Here is a 21,595-nt window from a genome sequence, read left to right as displayed (position 1 = left end):
TATGTGAGGTGATGGAGGTGTTAACTAAACCTATTGTTTTTTGAAAAATCTTTTATTGGCCAAGGAAATTGATCTAAATAAAGTAATATTGACTTAAAAAAAAAAGAGAGAGAACGCTCAAGTTGGAAGCCGCCATCTTTTTGTAGACTAATCTCTCAAGTGACATCACATCAGTTCTATTGTATTCTATTCTTTAGAAGCAAGTCAGGAAGGCCAGTGCACACTTAGGGGAAGAGGATTATAGAAGGATATGAATACCACAAGGGTGAGCATTTGGGGGGCCATCTTAGAAGCTACCTATCTGTCTACCTACCATAGTAGATACTTGCCAGTTTACATATTAGGAAACCAAAACTCATCATGGCATAGTGGCTGCCAACATCACTGATTAGGTAATCAGTGATGCAGGATAGGACCCATCTTCTAGTTTCTAACCTACTTTTCTCATAATAATTCTGTAGAGTTCCTTTAAAGAACATATTAGCACTACTATTTGCTTCTATTTTCCTAAAGTTTGTTTTAATTTTGATTCATAAGTTATCTAGCATTTCATAGTATTTCCTATGAAATATGAAAATTAAAGAAAACTATCCTTCCTTTATTTTTATTATTATTACTATTACTATTATTTTTTGTGACAAAGATTGGCCCTGAGCTAACATCTGTGCCAATCTTCCTCTATTTTATGTGGGTTGCTGCCACAGTGAGGCTTGACAAGTGGTGCTATGTCTGCGCCTGGGATCAAAACCTGCGATCCCTGGGCTGCCGATGCGGAGTGTGAGAACTTAACCACTATGCCACCAGGCCGGCCCTCAAACTATCCTTCCTTTAGATAGAGAGAGGAAGTCAGGGAAATTTAGTGGGAGTTAGTATTTGTTGAGAACTTAGGGCAGTGTTTCCCAATTTTGACTGAGTCTTGCCTCTTTTGTGAATCATTTTTAGGCAGGAGATATGCCCAGACAGTGGTATTTTAAAAGATTAAATATCTTTAAAGATTAAAGATTATTGTAGGTATTGTACTACATGCTTTCCATACATTTTCCTTCTATTTGCAAACAAGCCTCATTTTGAAGATTGGGAAACTGAGTTTGAGCATTTCTACACCTATACGTGGTGGGACCGGATTTGAATCCAGCACTCTATGGCATTATGGGTTGTGTTTTTTTCCCACTTCGCTATGCTGCTTCTTCAAGGTATTCTCTAAATTAAAAGGCTCTCAAAATAATTTATGTTAGTGTCTGCTACACATGTTCAGTAGTCTCCATTCTAATTTTCAGAGAGATGGTCAAATCCTCCACATACATGGCACTGTTGACCATATGGCTTGGTTGACCAAAATTTTGGAGGAAGAGTAAATGCTAGTTTCATCCTACAAGCAGGGAAAGGGGAAGAGTCTATCTCCCGTATCACTTAGATTTGGAGAAGAAGGACATTTAGGGACAGTTTATAGCCATTCCAACAGGACATTGGTAGCCAAGGAGTTTAATGTGGGTGGAGCGGGAAAGATGTGGGGTTGAGAGTCCTGGGCAGGTGCGGTTCGTACTGCCACGTGGGAATCCATCCTCCAGGAGGAAGCACCATGAGAGAGGATAGGAAGACTTCTCAGAAGTAGTCTTGTAATTGATTCTATAATTAGATGATGGACTTTAATTTATTTAAAACTTATTATTGTTTGCAAAGATTTATGACTTTTTAAAAACTTCCCTCTCTGTTCACTTTTACCCCTAGTACCAGCAACTGGACTTTTGTTGGGAACTTTTAAAATTTGTTCCATGTAAGAACATTTTATATCACTTCTTAGGTGTTTCTGTGTACATGACCATGAGTAAAGAAAACCAAATTATATGGTGATGGAGAAATATGGCTGTTGCTTGGGTCACTCAGTGGCTCAGTGACTTGATTTCAGCTTTACGACATGTGCAATTAAAATTCATGCCTGAGAAAAGTTAGGATTATCACTTCACAAGCAGTTGGGGTTACTCACAAGAGCTGAAGATGCAAATACTAAATACACCTATACCCAAACCCTACTCTAGAAGGAGTACCTGCAAGTAGCTCTTGATGTAAAAAATAATAGATGAAGTGAATATAGCAAAATGTTAACAATTGTCAAATCTAGTGATGGGTGTGGGTGGTCATTATACTATTCTCTGTGCTTTTCTATATATTTAAAGCTTTTCATTATAAAAAAACTTGGAAGAAAGACAACAATGCTTTTTATTGTTATCAAGACCTCTAAATTTTAAGGCATACTAATTTTAACTTCTTGGTTCAAAAGACTTGTTTAAATTCATATGATTTTCAGATCTTTTAGTTCTGGTGTTCTTTTCATCCTAGTAATTTGAAAACTTTGTTCAATTGCTTTACCCACGAATGTACCTTATTATTATTACTATTATCATTTTGTTGTTATTGAGCTTTTCATATTCTCTGATGTAGGAATGTTGCAAGTATTATCTTTTCAAATTAAAGAAGTACTGGTAGAATTGAGTCATAGAATTGCTTCCCCCTCATACACCCACTATTTGTATAGTTTCAAAAATTCTTTTTTCCTCATTTTCTTTATTCTTATTAAAAGTAGCCAGCAATTGTTGTTTAATTTGTAACTGTTAGTTGAGCAGGAAAATTGCAGAGGACTTATGCTTCCATTTCTCATTCAGAAGTTTTATGTTTAATGCTTCATTTTATCATCCTGCTATTGCACTTTAGGCATATCTACTGTTATATATTTTATATATAGAATGTCTGGACATGTGTAGATAAGTAAGAACTGATTGCTCAAGGATCTACTGTTACAAATAATGATGTTGAAAATTTGGATAAAGGACTTTTTCCTGATGGACCCATTTGATACAGTGTCAGCCTTCTTCGCTGGGGTTAGGGGTACTTTGTAGACTTGCCATATTGAGGGTGGAAGGGACTCCTCCTAGGCATATTTTTATTAGAGTGTTTTTGATCTACAGATAACGCATATAATATGAATTCTGACATACAAAGTTAACTACAAAGTAATGATGTCAATTTCCATAAGCCACATAAAATTGATTTAATTATGTCTTAGTTACACCTTATACTGGGGCATATAGTACACTAATTAGTGGTTGTTCCTCCTAGTTTTATTTATTCCATCACCATTAAAAAATCTCTTTATACGTTTTATATTGTCCTAGAGATTAAAAGGCAAGTTCCTTGAGGGCGGGAATGGCATTGACTTTAGCTGTCTTTCCTTGTGATTCACATCATGGTTAAAAGCAGGTTGTCAAAATCTCAGGCACGTAACTATGTTTACGTTTCAGCTGTGGGACCTTGGACAAGGCATTAACTTCCCCTCCTCTCTATTTTCTCATTTGCAAAATGAGAATAATCATAATACTTTGTTTTATACGGTCTAAGATGCACTTTTTTTTTTTTTTCAAGTTTTAACATCTCTGTACTCAGAGCACACCTTACAGGCAGTTGAGTTTTATGAATCATTGTGGATGTGACTTGACACTATCTTAGATCATTAGTTCTCCCCGTGACAGGTAGCGTTAGTTTGTGATTTGTGATTTGTGATGTAAATTCTCAGGGGAGTTTATTTTCCCTTCCTCTCTAGGAGCAAGATGGGACAGGTAAGTTTTCTTGCTATCTTTTTCTCCATGGGTTCTTTATTTCGTGCTTACCTTCACAGAGGGGGTATAGCCGATTGGAGTTAGATTCCCCATCTTGGGCATTTTTTTCCTTTCTCAGTAGCAGGTAAAGAAATAGCACACTCTTATAATTAGTGATGTTTTAGATCTGATGAAATCAAACCTACCTTAAATGTCCAACATGGATTAAGGTAATATGTGAAGCACTTAGCCTAGTGCCAGGCACATAGTGAGCAATCAATATACATTAGCGATTGTTTTGTATCTCTGTTGCTCTGCACGGTTCTACTTGTCTCACTTGTTTGTGTGCGTCCCTTCCAGTCTGCTGTGACCTCCTCCGGAATAGATTCCTTATACTTGAATTTCTCCCAATATCCTCAGAACCTGGTGGCACTTAGTAGGTTTGCTGAAAGGTGAATTGAATTAAGCAAACATGATTTCTAGTCTGATCTTTGCTTTTAACAAGCTCTCTGACCATAAGTAAGTCACTTTACACCTCAAGGTATCAGTTTCTTCATCTTTAAAAAGAGCAGCTTCAACTAGTGATCTTTAAAATCACTTTCACCTCTAAAATTTTATTTTTAAATAAACTTAAGTTTAGATGTATACAGAAAAGTTGCAACAATAGTACAGAATTCTCTTCACCCAGTTTCTCCTTTTAATATCTTGCGTTATCTTGGTCCATTTGTCAAAACCGATCTCCTTTTTTCTGTTTCCAGGATCCAGTTTGGGATACCACGTTGCATTTAGTAAAATATGACCTTAAGATTAAACTGTTATTCTATTTTATGTGTGTTTAGAGTTTGAATATTAAAAGATATTGGCTATTGAAACTATAAAGATATGATGGAATTCACTTAATATATTTCAATTTTAGGTTTCCATGGCACACGGAATACAAAATTTGATTAATGCCATCAGGATGATTCACAGTGTGTCAAGATATTATAATACCTCAGAGAGAATGACTTCACTGTTTATCAAGGTAAGTTTCCGAGGGAAGAAATCACACAAGTAACCACGTGAAAAAGTTAACAGTGCTTTCCCTCTGATCCAGAGAGGGGAAATGGGAAGCGTGGGTGCCTCTCAGAATTCTGGATTTTAGTGCTTCCTGTGGACAAGAAAAGAAAGGTGTTGACTGGAGTCAGTTGTACCTAATTGAAGGGTTATCTTTCTCTTTGTTGGAAGTAAGCCCTCAGCCTTTTCGTTTAAATGTAGCTGGTGATTTTCTAATGTATTCATTCAAATAGGTTTGCTTAAGAGCTGAGAATTGTGTCCACTATTAACAGTGCTTCTGCAGCTGCCCTGAACAGCACTGAGCTTTGTGTAATGTCTTCTTGTGTAGCGCTGTATGGTTAATTACTTTAACTAATTTGAAAAAACATCCAAGAAACACATGAATAGAATTGCTTTGTAAATGATTCAAGTAGAACATAAATATACAAAGTAACAGTCACATTTCAACTGTTTTTTTTTTTAAATCTAAGGTTTAATTACATTGTTATCTCTGCCCTAAAGGAGGCAAGAACCTTAGGATTCTTCCCTGTCGCTTGTCTCTCTCCCTGTTGCATATGTCCCACATTGAGATTTCTAGTTCCATATTATTGTTAATATTTTTTCGGCATATGAATCAACAAGTATTCAGACTAAAATCTAAGTATTGCTAGTTTCTTTGATCACCTCTGTTTTGTGATTTCCATATTTCTTTCGTTGAAAAAAATTCTCAAGTAGTTCTTTTAGAGAGGGTCCATGTGTGGTGAACTTCCTGAATTCCTGCATGTCTGAAGATAGCTTTATTTTGTCCTACCACTCAAAAAATATTAGTTTGACTGGGATTCTAAGTTCAATATAATTTTCTCCTGGAGCTTTGAAGATATTGTCATGTACTATCCAGTATTACTGATGAGAAATTTGATGGTAATCCGATTATTTTTCCTTTGTAGGAAACCTGTTTTATTCTCCCAGAAAGCTTTTAGGATTTTTTTTCTTGATCCTTGAATGTCTAAAGTTTCAAAGTGATGTGGTTCTTTTTACATTTATCTTTTCTATACTCACTAGGTTGTTTTAATCCAAAGACCGTAGTCTCTCTTCGTTCCTGGGAAGTTTTCCTCTTTTGACTTTGATTATTCTCTCCCCTGGAATCTAACTTTTCTTTTCTCCTAACATTTTTTTTTGACCCCTCTTTGTTCTTTGACCTTTGGCTCTCTTATTTGCTCTTCGTTTATATCCAATTGCTTGTCAGTTCCCAACAGAATTTTTTATTTTGACAATAAAAATGTCAAATTCCAAGTTCTTAGTTGTTTTATTTTCATCATGCGAAATCCTCTCATATATTTCTCATAAATTGATTTAGTTAAAAAAAGTTTGAAAGATTTTACATATGTCTTTTCTATATTTCCTCTTTGTTGAGTTTAATGCCTCTGTAGCCATGTTCATTTTCTCCAGTCGTGAGGTAATTCTTGGTTGTCCGCCCATCTTTGCATTTGAGACTCCTAATTTCCCTCCCTGCTCTGTTTGCTGTAATCTGACTCTTGTCGGGGAGGGCTGGGACTTTCTTTTGGGAGGGTAATGTGCATAGCGTTTTCTCTGATATGTCCTCTTGAGGTGAAGGAGCTGTCTGGGGCGTGGCCACACCTCTCCAAAACTGTGGTTCATACCCACGGCTATGTTCTTTTGGCATATGTCACTGTTGCCTGCTGTGCAAGTTGCTCCAGATTCACTGTTCAGGGTCACAATTGAAGGTCACCTCACATTGTCTCTCATCTTGGAAAATTTCCAGCTGTTTGACTGTTCCACCTTCTACCTTCACAGTATCCTTCTTCAGAGCTGGGTTCTGGTTTTCTCTAGTCTTTTTTTTTTTTTTCCCCTGTAGATTTGATCCTGTGTGCTTTCCATATTTTAGGAGTTCTCCAAAATTTCTGTGCGACAGCCTGCTATCTTGATCTAACCTCCTGACCATTTAAATAGCTGTCTTGGGTTTTTTTTTTCACTATTTTTGGGGATGTGAGAAGTGGTTAACTTTATATTTAGTTTGCATGGTGAAGAATCACACTTGGACTGAATCAAGTCCCACTAATTAGAGGAGAAATAGACAAGTGGAAAATATAGTTGACTTTGAAATTTATGGCCCCAGTGACCTTGACTTAAATGCAGCAGGTAAATGTGACTGCGTTTTCTTTGTTTTGACTGGAGTGCATTCATTTTTTGTTTTTAATAATCCGTGATTAATTCACTCCCTAAGTTTACTATTTATCATATTTTATGCTTGTGATTTTTAAAAATTAAATGAATTTTATTTCTCTCTTTGCCTGTAGTTATTTTGTACTCCTGTTTATTTTAGGTAACAAATCAAATGGTGACAGCATGTAAAGCATATATTACTGATGGAGGAATTAACCATGTATGGGATCAGGAAACACCAGTCGTACTAAAGAAAATTCAGGTTTGTATAAGTATATTTATTTTCATAAAGTAAAGCTTTCACCATATGGCCCAATTTTGTCTACTTTGTTCGTTCACAAAACATGTTAACTTTAAAAACACATTGTAGAGAGTAGCATGTGCATATAAAGAGAACTTCATTAAAATTATCTACTTTCGTTTATATTTGGTGCTCCTTTTAGGGCATAAGTTAGTCCTCATCTTCTCCATGGCTGCCTGTATCAGACACCTGTTGTGTGCTATTTCATATATTCTGGCCCCCACCTCTCACTCCAGCCTCTGTTAATTTCATTTTCTTGCCTTTTTGCATTGCATAGGACAGCCATACATCCTTAGTAGACATGGTGATAGTTGGCATCTGATTTTGATCTTCCTTTGGAAAAAAATGTCTCTAACATTTCCCCATTCATTCTGATGCTTTCATAGGTTTTAAATATATCTTTGATTAGATTAAGTAAATTCTATTCTTAATTTTAGTACTAGGAGATATTTTTTAAAGTTATGAATGGATTAAAAAAATTTTTCTGCACATATTTATTGAGATGCTTATAAGATTTTCCTCCTCCATCTGTTAATGTGATGGATGACATTTTTAGGTTTTCTGAAATGAAGCTATCCTAATATCCCTGGGATAAACTCAAGTCGGTCATGGTGTAATTATCTTTTTTTGAACACTCAAATTCAGTTTGCTACAATTTTGTTTAAAAATTTTTGCAACTATATTCATGAGGGAGATAGCCAGTAATTTTCCTTTCTCATCCTGTCCTTCTCAGACTGGGGTCTTACAATGAATGGGAAGAAGGAGGAAAGAAGTATTTCCCCTTTTTCTATTCTCTGGAAAAGTTTTTAGAAAATTTAAGTGATCTGTTTTTTTAAAGTCTGAAGGAAATGACCACACGAGGAAGGCTCCATCAGGAAGTGGTTGTTGGCTGTCTTCATGCACTAATTCCTAGGCTTTCTAGAGCCAAGACATGAGGCTGGGACTGCGAGGTAGAGCCGGAAAAGACACTCAGTACCCTCCACCCAGGACGTGAACCGCTGTGCTCTCAGGGCGGGCCCTGAGTGCTGCCATCACCATGCACTGACCTCTGGAAGTGGGGCGTAAGAAAGAGTTGTCAGAGGAAATAGAAAATGAAATTGCAGTTCGGATAGTTTCTCATGCTGAAAACACTTGATCCCAAAGATGGAAGAATCAGAATCATTTTGTGGTTCTTGAACTTGGCCATGTAAGATACAAAGTTACACAGAGACAGACCAAGGCCGCTCATAAAGCAATGTTTTAAAACGTCACTGAAAGCAGCTGGTGAACCGAGATAATGGCTAGTTGACTTGCATAACTAAAGCTTATGAAACGTCCAGTGAAAAGAGGAGAAGTTAACTGTGTAGATCTTGCTTTTGGTAACTCAGTTCCTTCTAAAAGTGAAGCAAAGGACAATTTCTTAGAAGCGTTTTTCTCAGTATTTGAAAGGAATTCCAGATAGTCAAATAAAAAGAATGTTCATCATTTGACGACAAAGAGGCATTTTATTCCTTCTGATATTTCTATTCTTGGAGAGAATTTTCTTGTTTAAATGAAGAGGAAAAAAAAGCAGAATGTTATGGTGGGAGGAGAGAAGTTTAAAAACAGAACAGAGCAACAAGGGCGCAATGGAAAAAAGACGAAATGAACTGAGTAAGAACATCAGTTGATAATGCATATAGCTGTGATGCAGGGATGAAAAAATTCAAAGAAAAAGAGAAAGCCAAGAAAGAAGTGGAGAAGAAAGCTAGAGCAGAAGGAAAACGGAAGGAGCAAGAAGCTAAAGAAAAACAGAGATGAGCTGCATTAGAGCTAAAAAGAAAGAAGAGTAAGTTAGACAACAAGCATTATTGGCAAAGGAGGAAAAAGATGTCCAGAAAAAAAGCCATTAAATGAGAAAGTCGGTATCAGATCACTATATTGTACACCTGAAACTAATGTAGTGTTACAGGGCCATTATATCTCCATTTAAAAAAAAGGGAAAGGCAAAAACTTTGAAATTCGTTGGAAGACCTGGAATCACTTTTCTGATAAGAAGATAGAGCAGGCAAAAATGATGGAAGAAGTGAAAAATCTTACTGTCCTTAAATAAAACACATCATCCACAAAAGAAGTAGGAAGGGCCACTCTGGTAACTGATAGAAGAAATCAACAAGCAAATTAGAAAAGAGAAAGAAGAAGTTGAGGCTTGTATGTGACAAGCATCTAAGAAAGCAGAGAGAAAGGTGGAAATTGGTCAGAAGAGAATTGATCTGCAATTACTAATTAAAGCTGTGAGCTTCTTCCTTGCTGGAACAAACTTAAGATGGGAAGTTATTGCCAATTACACGAACACTGGAATCAAGAGAACTGCCAAAGATTTTATTGGCAATAAATAGTCTTCAGAAACTTAACCCTCCTCAAAAAGATGACCTACTACGTGGAGTAGAGCCTCAAGCCAACAGTACACCACCTTCAGAACAATTTGCAAGTCCACGCATAGATTTCACCTCTTGGACAAGAGAAGAACAGAAGCTTTTGGAACAAGCTTTGAAAATGAGTCCAGTAAATACACCTGAAAGATGAGGGAAAAATAGCAGAAACAGTATCTGGCAGGACAAAAAAGGACTACCTGAAACGACATAAGGAACTTGTTGAGATGGTGAAAGCAAAGGCAGATGCTCAAGATCAAGTGCTGAATACAAATAGAGCCATGAAATGACTTAAAGACAATCTTTGTTGTGTTTGCATTTTAAAAATACAACTGAAAATTCTGTATAAAAAAAAGCCTGATAGACTTCATCTAAGTCACCTGGACTTGATATTTTCTGTGGGAAGATTTTTAAATTATTGCTTCTTTTTCTTATCATTAAAAATTTTACATTGTGGTAAAATAAACATATAAAATTTACCATTTTAAACTTTTTTTAAAAATATTTTTTATTTTTTTTTTCCTTTTTCTCCCTAAAGCCCCCAGGTACATAGTTGTATATTCTTCGTTGTGAGTCCTTCTAGTTGTGGCATGTGGGACGCCGCCTCAGCGTGGCTCGATGAGCAGTGCCATGTCCGCATCCAGGATTTGAACCAACGAAACACTGGGCCGCCTGCAGCGGAGTGCACGAACTTAACCACTTGGCCACGGGGCCAGCCCCTAAAATTTTTTTTTTTGAGGAAGATTAGCCCTGAGCTGACATCCTTGCCCATCTTTCTCTATTTTATATGTGGGATGCCTGCCACAGCATGGTTTGCCAAGTGGTGCATAGGTCTGCACCAAGGATCCGAATTGGTGAACTCCGGGCCGCCGAAGCAGAATGTGCGAACCTAACTGCTGCACCATCTGGCCAGCACCCCTCGTTTAAACATTTGCAAATGTATGGTTCAGTGGTGTTAAGTACATTCACAGTACTGTGCAAGCATCATCACCCCATTTCCAGAACATTTTTATCTTCCCAAACTGAAACTCTGTGCCCATTAAACAGTAACTCCTTATTTCCTTTTCCCTAGCCTCTGGTAATCTCCATTCTATTTTCTGTCTCCGTAGATTTGTCTATTCTAGATACTTCATATAAGTGGAATCATACAGTATTTGTCCTTTTGTGTCTGGCCCATTTCACTTAGCGTAATGTTTTGAAAGTTCATGCACGTTGTACCTTGTATCAGAATTTCATTGCTTTTTATGGCTAACGTTCCATTGTATAGATATACCATATTTTGTTTATCCATCTATCTGTTGGTAGACGTTTGTGTTACCACCTTTTGACTGTTGTGAGTAATGCTGCTATGAACATGGCTGTGCAACCATCTCTTTGAGTCTCTGTTTTCATTTCTTTTGGGGATATACCTAGACGTGAAATTGCTGGATCATGTGGTAATTCTATGTTTAACTTTTTGAGGACTGCCGAAGTGTTTTCCATAGTGGCTGTTCCATTTCACAGTCTCACCAGCAGGGCACGAGAAGTCCAATTTCTCAACATCCTTGCCAATGCTTGTTATGTTCTCTTTTTTCATAATAGCCATCCTAGTGCATGTGAAGTGGTATCTCATTGTGTTTTGATCTGCATTTCCCTAATGGCTAGTGATGGTTGAGCATCTGTTTATGTGCTTATTGGCTATTTATATATCTTCTCTGGAGAAATGTCTATTTAAATCCTTTACTCCTTTTCGAACTAGCTTGTTTGTTCTGTTTTTGTTGAATTGCAGGAGATCTTTATATGTTCTGGATATTAATCCCTTATATATGCTTTACAAACACATTATTGCTTCATTTTTTTAAAACCTAGTTTTTTGACTATTTTTTCTATTTCTTAATCTGTTTTCATAAATTTATATTTTTGAGAAATTTCTTCAATTTGTCTAAAATTTGTAATTTATTGGCATAATGTTGATAATATTCCTTACTAATCTTGGCCTTATTATGTACAATGTCCCCTTAGTCATAAATAATATCATCTTCTCTGTCTTTGTTTTCTTAATCACTGTTGCTCACTCCATCCTCAGGTTCAAAATGACCCATCATCCTTCTAGGAGTTTCTGACTTCTCTTGTTGTTGTTATTGTTACTTGCTGGATTCCATCTTTCCCTCTATAGTTTCTCCATGGTTAATTTTGGGCATGGGAGTAAAACATAATTTCCCGCAAACTGACCAATTGGCAGGAACGAGAACTGTTCATGTAGACTTTAGCAATTTAGTCTCATAATTCTTTTAAAATCCTTGAAATCGCTAGCCATTTACTGATTGAATTAGAAATGGAAGCTTTGCTTTTCTGAATTCTAGTTTAACCTATTTTCTCTTACATCTGAAATTTTTTCAGGAAAATTTTACTGTATAATTTTTGGGAATAATTTTCAGATGAATTGGAGAAAACAATGAGAATTGTTATTCAAGACCTTATCCAACATGAAGGAATAGGTTGGTGGAAAGGGAGAAATACAAAATAATTCCTGTCAGATGTTATATTCCACGAGGGTAGGGATCTTATCTGTGTTCCCAGCATCTCAAGGAGTTCCTAACACATGGTAGGCACTGATACACTTTTGTTGAACAAGTGAAAAATAATCAGTGACCTCGAAGAAAGTAATGATGTTCTTTTGGAGATAGAGGAGGAAGGATGTGTTATAGCTAGAAATAGATATCAGACCAGTTATTCACAAAACAATGTTTATAGGAATCACCTGAGAAACTTGTTAAAAATATGGATTCCTGAGTCTCACTCACAGAAATTCTGATTTACTGACTGAGGTACGCAGACAAGTGGCTTCTCAAAGATATCCACACCATAGTCCCGGGGACCTGTGAATATGTTATGTTAAATGTGAAGGGGGAATTGAGGTTGCAGAAGGAATTGCGGTTGCTAATCAGCTGACCTTGGGTTGAGGAGATGATCCTGGATTATCCAAGTGGGCCCAATGTAATCACAAGGGTCTTTATTTGGTGAAGAGGGAGCTGGAAGAGTCAAAACCAGGGAGATGATGTTATGATAAAGATTAGACTTGGCCGTTGGTGGCTTTGAAAAAGTTTAACATTATTTTTAAAGCTGGTTTGGTTTTTAGGTAATGTTAGCTTGACAAGTGAATTCCTACTGGACCCTAGTGACAATGTCCTCTTGTTTCTCTCTTATAGGTTCGCTAGCCTGGTTAAACTTGCCATTGGTATAACAATAGTCAAATATTAGGATTTCAGCAATGCTCTCATTAAAGACTTTATGATCTCCCTGCGGAGAAATGATGATGGTTGGATGATAAATTAGTATTGCACAATTTTAATGTTTTATATACCTGTGTGTAAAGAATTCTGATGCAAGATGACAACTGAATAGATAGATAATTGATAGATAATTTCTGGCCTCCTAGGAGCTCTAATTAGTCTCGAAAATGTGAAAACAAATAGTGTATGTCATGCTTTGATGAGGGTAAGAGTTAAGGGAAAATAATGAGAATGGAGAAGATGAAAATACGTTGTCAATTAAAAACTATATTAATTTTCACAGGCCTTTCAAAATGCAGGCAGAGAACTTGAATTTTTAATGTTAAAAGCAACAGTCCCTGTTGAGGGGCCTATGTGATCAGTTCTGTGTGAGGGCAGAATTTTTCAATTTTTGACTCCTGAACAAGTGTCTCACTACCCTTTCTCCTCCTCCTTTTAATTCTCTCATAGGATTGCATTTTTCTATTCAAGGAATATCAGACATCTTTTCACAAAACAAGGAAACAAATTTTAGAATCCTCAGGGGAGAAATCTTTTGAGGTTTCAGAAATGTATATATTTGGAAAATTTGAAGCTTTCTGTAAAAGACTGGAGAAGGTAGGTATTACGCAGTCACCGTTCCCACCCCCAACCACACCTCTCTGGTTATTTTGTGCTTTATGTAGCGCCGTCGAGTATTATTGTTCAGATCTCTTGTCTCTCTATTGATATGACTCGTCCAATGTTACTCACAGATCACTGCATTTTATTATGCCTTATTTTTTCATTCCCCATTACAGTCTTCTGCTAGTCACACAAAAGCTATCGCAAACTTTCACCTCTCTCAAGACCTCAATTCTGCCTCCACCTGTGGAGCTTGAACTTAAAAGCCTCTGCTCTTAACCATTGTATTAGGCTGAGAAAAAGTGTAAGATGAAATACCTATGATACCTGGCAGAACCCAGTACTTGTGTCATATCTGGATGTATGGGCCTCTTCTCTTTCTAGGCTAGTATACATGGTGTGTATATAAACCTTGTGATGTCTTTGCTGGGCAGACATGGGTCAGAAACTTCTGACCTTTGATTCATTTATTAGGACTACCAGGGGAGGAGTGATATTTTTTCAGGGCATATAGAGCAGCCCATACCAGAGGCTCCCTGGAGTCAGTCTGTATAAGATATCACCTAGGTACCACCCTCCCCACATCCCCACCATTTTGCCAGCTCCCTAGGTCCTGGTAGTATTTAGGGGCCAGACCATCATTTGTTGGAAATTGGTGGAGGCATTACACAGGTTGAAAGACTTTTCCTAGATATGTCCAGAAGTCTATTTTTCATGTATAACCTCCTGATCCAGCCAGGATAGGAAAATATGGGTGATGAAGAGAGCAAGGTACTGAGTGGGTCTTTTATACATGCTTCTATGGGGCTGTTTTTGTTTGTTTCTTTAGCAGCTTTATTGAGATATAATTCACATACCATACAATTAACCAATTTAAAGTGTACAAGTCAATATTTTCTAATATAGTCACAGGATTGTACAAGCACCCATTACCACAATCGAATTTTAGAACATTTCATTCCCACTGAAAGAAACCCTGTACTCATTAGCAGTCGTACCCTATTCTCCCCTCTACCCAACCCTAAGCAACCACTAATCTACTTTCTGTTTCTATAGATTTGCCTATTCTGGAAATTTCACATAAATGGAATCATATAATATTTGGCCTTTTGTGACTGGCTTCTTTCACTTAGTATAATGTTTCTCCAAGGTTCATCTATGTTGTAGCATTCTTTTTTATTGCTGAATACCATTCCATTGTATGGATATACCACATTTTACTTATCCATTCATTAACTGATGGACATTTGTGTTGTTTCCGCTTTTTGGCTATTATGAATAATGCTGCTATGAACATTTGTGCGCACATTTTTATGTGGACAGATGCTTTCATTTCTCTTGAGTATATGCATAGGAATGGAATTGCTGGGTCATATAGTTACTGCCAAACTGTTTTGCAAAGTAGTTTCATCATTTTACATTCTCAGAAGCAGTGTATGAGGGTTCCAATTTATCCACATCCTTGTCAACACTTGTTATTATGTCTTTTTTAATTTAGCCATCCTAGTAGATGTGAAGCGATATGTCATTGTGGTTTTGATTTGGATTTTTCTGATGACTAGTAGTGTTGAGCGTCTTTTTAAGTGCTTATTGTCCATTGCAGATTTTCTTTGGAAAAATGTCTGTTTAAATCCTTTACACGTTTTAAATTTAGTTATTTGTAGTTTTATTGTTGAGTTATAAGAGTTCTTTATAAATTCTGGGTATAAGTTCCTTATCAGATAGGATTTGCAAATATTTTCTCCCATTCTGTGGGTTATCTTTTCACTTTCTTGATAGTGTTCTTTGAAGCAGATAGTTTTTAATTTTGATAAAGTCTAATTTATTAAGTTCTTCTTTTGTTCCTTGTACTTTTGGTGCAATATCTAGGAAACTGTTGTATAGGGCTATTTTGTGAACAGTGGGGATTTCTTGGGGGCTAAAGTCCAACTATAAGAATATGTGTTGTTGTTGTTAGTGCCATTGAGTGGGTTCTGATTCCTAGCAATTCTGTGTACAGCAGAGCAGAACCCTTCCTGGTCTTTTTGTGCCATCCTCTCCCCTGCCAGTGCTCTCTTTTTGTCCCATCCTCTCCCCTTCCAGTGCTCTATCAGACAATGCTCTGCTGCCATTCATGACCAACTTTTTGGGAAGTGGTTGGCCAGGTCCTTCTTCCTACTTTGTCTCAGTCTGGAAGCTCTGTTGAAACCTGTCCACTGTGGATGATCCTGCTGTATTTGAAGTACCCGTGGCATAGCTTTCAGCATCACAGCAACACGCAGTCACCACAGCATGACTACTGACAGACAGGTGGTGTGGTTTCCTGACTGGAAAATGAACTCGAGCGGTGGCTGTGAGAACATCAAATCATAACCACTAGACCACCAGGCTGGCAGAAGAATATTGGCATGGGTTAAATTAAAAAGTAGACCCCATTGGTCAGGACCTCTTCCACAAAGATGCTTGATGTTTCTGAATCCACTAGACTGTAAACCTGGGGGTGGGTGCGGGTTACCTTTAATTTTTCCAGAAGCCAGGGTGCATTTTACACTTGGCAGAGTTTCAGGGCTGGACTTTAATGGTTAGCCCTTTAGCAGCAAAGATCTTTGGTTGCAGGTCTAATGCTGGGCATAATGGACATAGATCTGTGAAGCAGCAGCTGAAGCAGTCCTGATGCTAGAGGGAGTGGGTGGTAATGGCCGGCTGCATTAGCTACTCCCCCTGCCCTACCTCTGGAAAAGCCCTGCCTCTTGTCTTAAGAATACCACTTCAGGCTACAAGGGCTCCAAACCAGATAATGCAGCACCCCCTAGAGGCCCCACTTGAAGTGCATCCTGATTACTAGGTTATCCCAACTTCCCTGGGCTAACAATCTCTTGGCTAACTAGCATCTCTCCCAGGTGTAAATGGTGGATATTGGTGTCCAGATTCTCAAAGATGGGACTATAAAACTTACCCTGAAGTGTGGTCAGGATTTTGTATAATCCCCTACAGGCGATTGCTGAGCGGTCTGGATGGGCTTCCCCTAATGAGTGGGGCACAGTAGAGACCACAGCTGGGCTACCCCCATGAACTTTTACATAGTTGAAGAGGAGGGTCAGAAAGGCAAGCTAAGTCAGAGCCTGTTGGGGAAAGCTGAGATTCAAATGTCAGGATGACCGAGTGCCAAAGTCAAGTGACAGAAAGGACTGAGATTGGGGTTGGAGAGCCAAGACCTCAGAGTTGGGTAGAAATGTTGGGGATCTTTAAGGAACAAGTGTGGAAGGTCTGGTGTATCAGCTTCAGGTGCCTAAAATACACCTTGTGTTGGTAGATGGAGACTTGACGTTGCATTGAGTGTTAGTCTGTCCTAAGGAAACAGGATTAAGTGTGTACAATGTCCTTTGTTTCTTCCTCATCTTCCTGCCATGTAAATTTTGGTGAATATTGGTGTTTCCGAGAGCTCTGTCTTTAGTTTTGTTTTCTTCTCAGCCTGAAACAGTAATGTTCTCTTCATGGTGTGTGGTGTTTGGAGGACTCCTCTGAAAACAGGTTTCTTCTGTTTGGCCATTGGACAAATGGGCCGGCCCAGGAGAGCTTTGGGCATTCTTCTCTAAGGCACGAATCAAAAGGGGGAATCCCTGATGAAGATTAAGGACCTGAGTATCTAGTAGACATGAAAGATTTCTTTTTGGTGAAGTAGATTGTGTTGGTACATTGAGATGGTGGCAGCCATGTCTGAATAAATTTCGTTATGAGGGTTTCCCAGGGCTCTTGGGGGTCAGAAGTGACTGCAGTCATCCTTTAGGATTCTGGGGCCTTTTCTTTATCTGAATGCAGGTACAAAGGGAGAACTGATGTGAATTTATGCTAGTGTCAGCCTCTAGCCAAGTGAGGGCCGAGAAGAAGGGCAAAGCTTTTGAATCCAGTGATCCAGTGAAATGATTTTTAGAAAATTCTCAAGAACAAAGGGATGAAGCTCTTTAGACATCTGCAAGGGCTTTTACTCAAAATATTTTCCCCCTCTTGAAAGACAAGGTGATCAAACTGAGAAAGGTTGTAAACTCTCTCTGATGTGGCAGAATGTCATCTGTCTTAAACGGTCTAAGAGGAGTAATGACCAGGACAGCGATTTGTCTTCCGTTTTATCTCCTCTGGTTGGTTTTAGGTAAATGACTCGAGGGCCTGTTTATTGGTCTGTTTTTTAAATCAGCGATTCATTAAGAGCTTCTTGTAGTGGAGGGTGGTAATTTCTCATTTTAAAAATAAACTAACACTTTTCTCTTTAAGATTACAGAAATGATAACTATTGTGCAAACATATTCAGCCTTGGGTAATTCTACCATAGAGGGAATAGATATTATGGCAATAAAATTCAAAAATATCTATCAAGGGGTCAAGAAAAAGCAATATGACATTCTGGATCCAAGAAGGACAGAATTTGACACAGATTTCTTGGAGTTCATGGCAAAAATCAATGGTTTAGAGGTAAGTACTTATACATATTTTTACCTTAGTAAAGGTGAAATATGATCAATAGTCCTGGAATTCACATATTTACTATTTATTATAAGTTACTCTTGCAAATTGATCAAAAATATTTGCCAGTGTGAATAATTTTATAGCTAGTCCACAAAATATTGTCCATCTTTTTTCTTTCAATGAAAACTGAGTGTATTCAATAAAAGATGTCAGTGAATAACCAGAAGCCCAAAGGGCTATTGTCACCAGGGTTTATTTTTAGTTTACTTTAAAATTTGTATTCGATTTCTGTTGTGCCAAGGAGCCAATGTCATTTTTCCAGTCTAAGAGAACATTTGTGATCCTTATTCTTTGTTTTAAATGTGAAAAGATTTGAGGAGAGAGTAAGCAGATGAATCAGTCTCCCCTTGGCCCTGCATTTTGTGGCCACATTCTCTTTGCAGCTTAGAGAACGGCTCTGAGGAGACCTTCCTCCTGTGTGTCAGAGCTTAAGGGACACCAGAGGGATGAAGGGTAGTTAGAAATTATGTCAGGTGAGACTGTGACATTTCTCTCTCACCTTTTTGGTTTATATGACCTCAGTTACTCTCTTACTGAAAACTGCTGTAAACTTGGCTTCAGTCCTGGGGAATGGTCTCCTCTTTGCTGCAGAATGTCCTGGAGACACAGGGAGGGATGAGAATACACTCTGTTTACTTCCTGAGTCTGAAATTCTTGCCACAAAGGTGAGGAAAATTATGTAATTTTTCTAATTTATTTTTTTCAAGACTTTAAAAACAACGTTACATGTAATCTGGGCAATCTAAATAAGAAAGATCCGAAAATTCTAACAATAACACTTTTTCTTTTTGGCTTAGATTTCTTTCCAGGTTTTTTTTTTTTTCTTTGAGGAAGATTAGCCCTGAGCTAACTACTGCCAATCCTCCTCTTTTTGCTGAGGATGACTGGCCTTGAGCTAACATCCATGCCCATCTTCCTCTACTTTATCTGTGGGACGCCTACTACATCATGGCTTGCCAAGCGGTGCCATGTCCACACCCAGGATCTGAACCCATGAACCCTGGCCCGCTGAGAAGTGGAATGTGCGCACTTAACCACTGTGCCACCAGGCTGGCTCCTCCTTCCAGTTTTTGAAAAGTAGACTCTAATATTAAGATATGTTATATTTTATTTATTACTTTTAGTGTTTGACTAGTTGAGCAGAGTGGAGTTTGCTTCCAAAATGCTTTGGGAGTTATATCTTTATGGCAATGGGAGCTTGTGGTTTTTTTTTAAATTAATGCCTAAATTATTTTTATGAGTTATTAATAAAGATTATATGTTATAAAGGCTTTACTGTGGTCTTAGATGCAAATTTTAGCTTTCAGTAAATTTGGGGGCCAAATTAACTTTTTAATATTTAAAAAGAGGTATCAGCATTTTAACTTTCCTTCCTTTTCCAGTGTTGGTTAATGGATGTGGTATATATCAGTAGACCATACTGATATAATCTGTAAGTGAAAGTAATTTGCAAGAGTGCTTCACTTCCATCGGTTGGGTACCAGGAGTCCAGAATTCACTGCTAGGGATGGTGGGAGTGTCAGAAGATATTTTCTGCTACTTCTTCCTCCTTAGCACTGACAAAGAGCTTTCTGAGAGCAGGAATGTTGGAAAATGACACCTGTTGACCCTGGGTGTCTATAGTGTCGTTACCTTGCTCTACCAACATGCTTAGAAATTCTAAATGTCCCAGAAAAATGTGGTTAGTAAGGGACATTCATTCCTTTCATAAATTCTTTAGGTCAGTAATATCCTATAAGCAATGAATGGCAAATGCAAGCTACATATGTAATTTTAATTTTCTCGTAGCCGCATGAATAATAGTTAAAAGAAGCAGGTGAAAGCAATTTTAATAATATATTCGACCCAACATATTAAAGATATTATAATTTAAACATAATATAAAAATCATTGAGATATTTTACATTCTTTTTTTAGTACGAAGTCTTTGAAATCTAGTGTGTTTTTCACACTTACAGCATATCTCACTTCCAAGTAGTGACATTTCAAGTGTTCAGTAGCCACTTGTGGCCAGTGGCCACCATATTAGACAGTTCAGTTCTAGATACTTGGATGGTAGGTATGTTTAAGACCGTTGCTTCTGTAGGAAAGTCATTTGTCGTTAAAACTAATCTCTTTCTTAATGCCCCAAATCATTTAAATGTTAATATTTTATTTTAGGTACAAATACAGGCATTTATGAGTAGCACTTTTGGGAAAATCTTATCTTCTCAGCAGGCTCTTCAGTTGCTTCAAAGGTATTTATAATACATCAGGCAGTATAGTTTCTGATGGGATAACTTTATATCTGAAAATACAATTTCAAATGAGATGTTCTTGGGAATCTCTTCTATGTAAACTTTAAAACTTGTAAACCTTAATCTTGCAGTTACCACTAAATAGACTGGTAAAAATTTGAAATATAGTATTTTTCATTGCATTTTTTTTGTAGCAGAAAGTCTTTCAATAAGAAAATGAAATTATTTCACGTTCCCCCCACAGCTATGTAATGTATTTGAGATTAATTTCATAGCTGTTATTAGAAAGGGAACCAATAATATTTTAATTCTGCATACTGGCATTATCATTAAACGTAGATCCCCAAACTTTCCATTTTCTGTGCTGAGTGCCCCTGCGGCTTCTTTTCCTCCTATTCCTGGCAGCATGCTCACCTAAGAGGCAGGAAAGCCTGGATTAGAGGGACGAGCTGGACCAGAAGCTGTTTTCTTCCCGCTCAGGACGGGCTCGTGACCCGTGCTTGGGACCCTTTAGGCACTCTCCTCTGAGAGCTAGGGTATCTGGGTTTGGATCTGGTTTTGCCATAGTTCCGTGTCTCTGTGATGATGGATCATGCCTCCTGAGACCTCACCTCATGAGACCATCATAAGAGTCCAAACAGACATAAAGTGATTTTGACAAGTGACAGTACTGTACAGACAGATGACGGGTACCATTTTCTTGGCAATTTCTCTCTCTGTCTCTGTCTCTCTCTCTTTCTGCTTCTGTCTCTTTCTTTTTACCTATAGTATGCTGGTGTCAGTTCATTTTTTTATCAGGACGTTGTGGTTCTAGTACTTCCTGTGCATCATTTAGTCTCTAAGTGGAAGTGGTATTTGGCTGACAAAATCATTATCGGATTATGGCTATTTGGAATTATGTGAGCATTAATATTGGCAGAGGGCCAGTCAGTGAGCTCCCCTCCATCTTTGCTAAGCCAACTCTCCACTCATCTTTTCAATCTCAGTTTGGATGTCACTTTCTCAGGGAAGTCTGTCTTGACTCCCCAGCCTTGGTGGGTTCCCCTGTTGCATACATTTCTAGCTCCCTTGTAATTTAAATAGTTATGTATGTGACTCTTGACTGATATCTACCTTTTCCATGAGATAACTGTAGGCTCTCAGAGGGCGGGAACCACACCTGTCTTGTTCATCACTGTATCCTGGGACAAGGCATGAAGACTGTATAGATATTTGTCGAATGAACAAATGGATTTTTAGGGCTGCAATAATTCTTAAGTGTGTTTCTCATTTACTTTTTAATTATTCAACTTCAATTACTTTTAGATTCCAGAAGCTGAATATTCCCTGTCTTCGAATAGAAATAAACCACACAGTTGAGCGGATTCTTCAGTATTATGTGGCTGAACTTGAAGCTACTAAGAAGGCAAGTATCATGTTTATAAATAGAATGGTAGTTTAGTACAAAAAGAGAACTATTCTGAAAGTATTTGCCATCCTTATC

General features: G+C 37.7%; 1 protein-coding gene and 1 pseudogene across 1 annotated transcript in view; both read left to right on the top strand.

Moving 5' to 3' along the window:
* The window catches only part of DNAH8 (dynein axonemal heavy chain 8), a 272,886-nt gene that overhangs the window by 21,109 nt on the left and 230,182 nt on the right, over positions 1-21,595 (top strand). Inside the window, exons 9-14 of the mRNA XM_046640515.1 lie at positions 4,507-4,614; positions 6,970-7,071; positions 13,223-13,369; positions 17,624-17,821; positions 20,036-20,112; positions 21,418-21,517. Coding sequence (XP_046496471.1) covers positions 4,507-4,614; positions 6,970-7,071; positions 13,223-13,369; positions 17,624-17,821; positions 20,036-20,112; positions 21,418-21,517 — 732 coding nt within the window. The remainder of the gene's footprint in view (positions 1-4,506; positions 4,615-6,969; positions 7,072-13,222; positions 13,370-17,623; positions 17,822-20,035; positions 20,113-21,417; positions 21,518-21,595) is intronic.
* On the top strand, positions 8,180-9,790 carry LOC124226798 (dnaJ homolog subfamily C member 2-like; annotated as a pseudogene).

Source organism: Equus quagga, chromosome 15, assembly GCF_021613505.1.
Source record: "Equus quagga isolate Etosha38 chromosome 15, UCLA_HA_Equagga_1.0, whole genome shotgun sequence".
NCBI classification, from domain to species: Eukaryota; Metazoa; Chordata; class Mammalia; order Perissodactyla; family Equidae; genus Equus; species Equus quagga.
The sequence above is the reverse complement of the archived record's forward strand: the minus strand, read 5'-3'. Positions and strand labels throughout refer to the sequence as shown.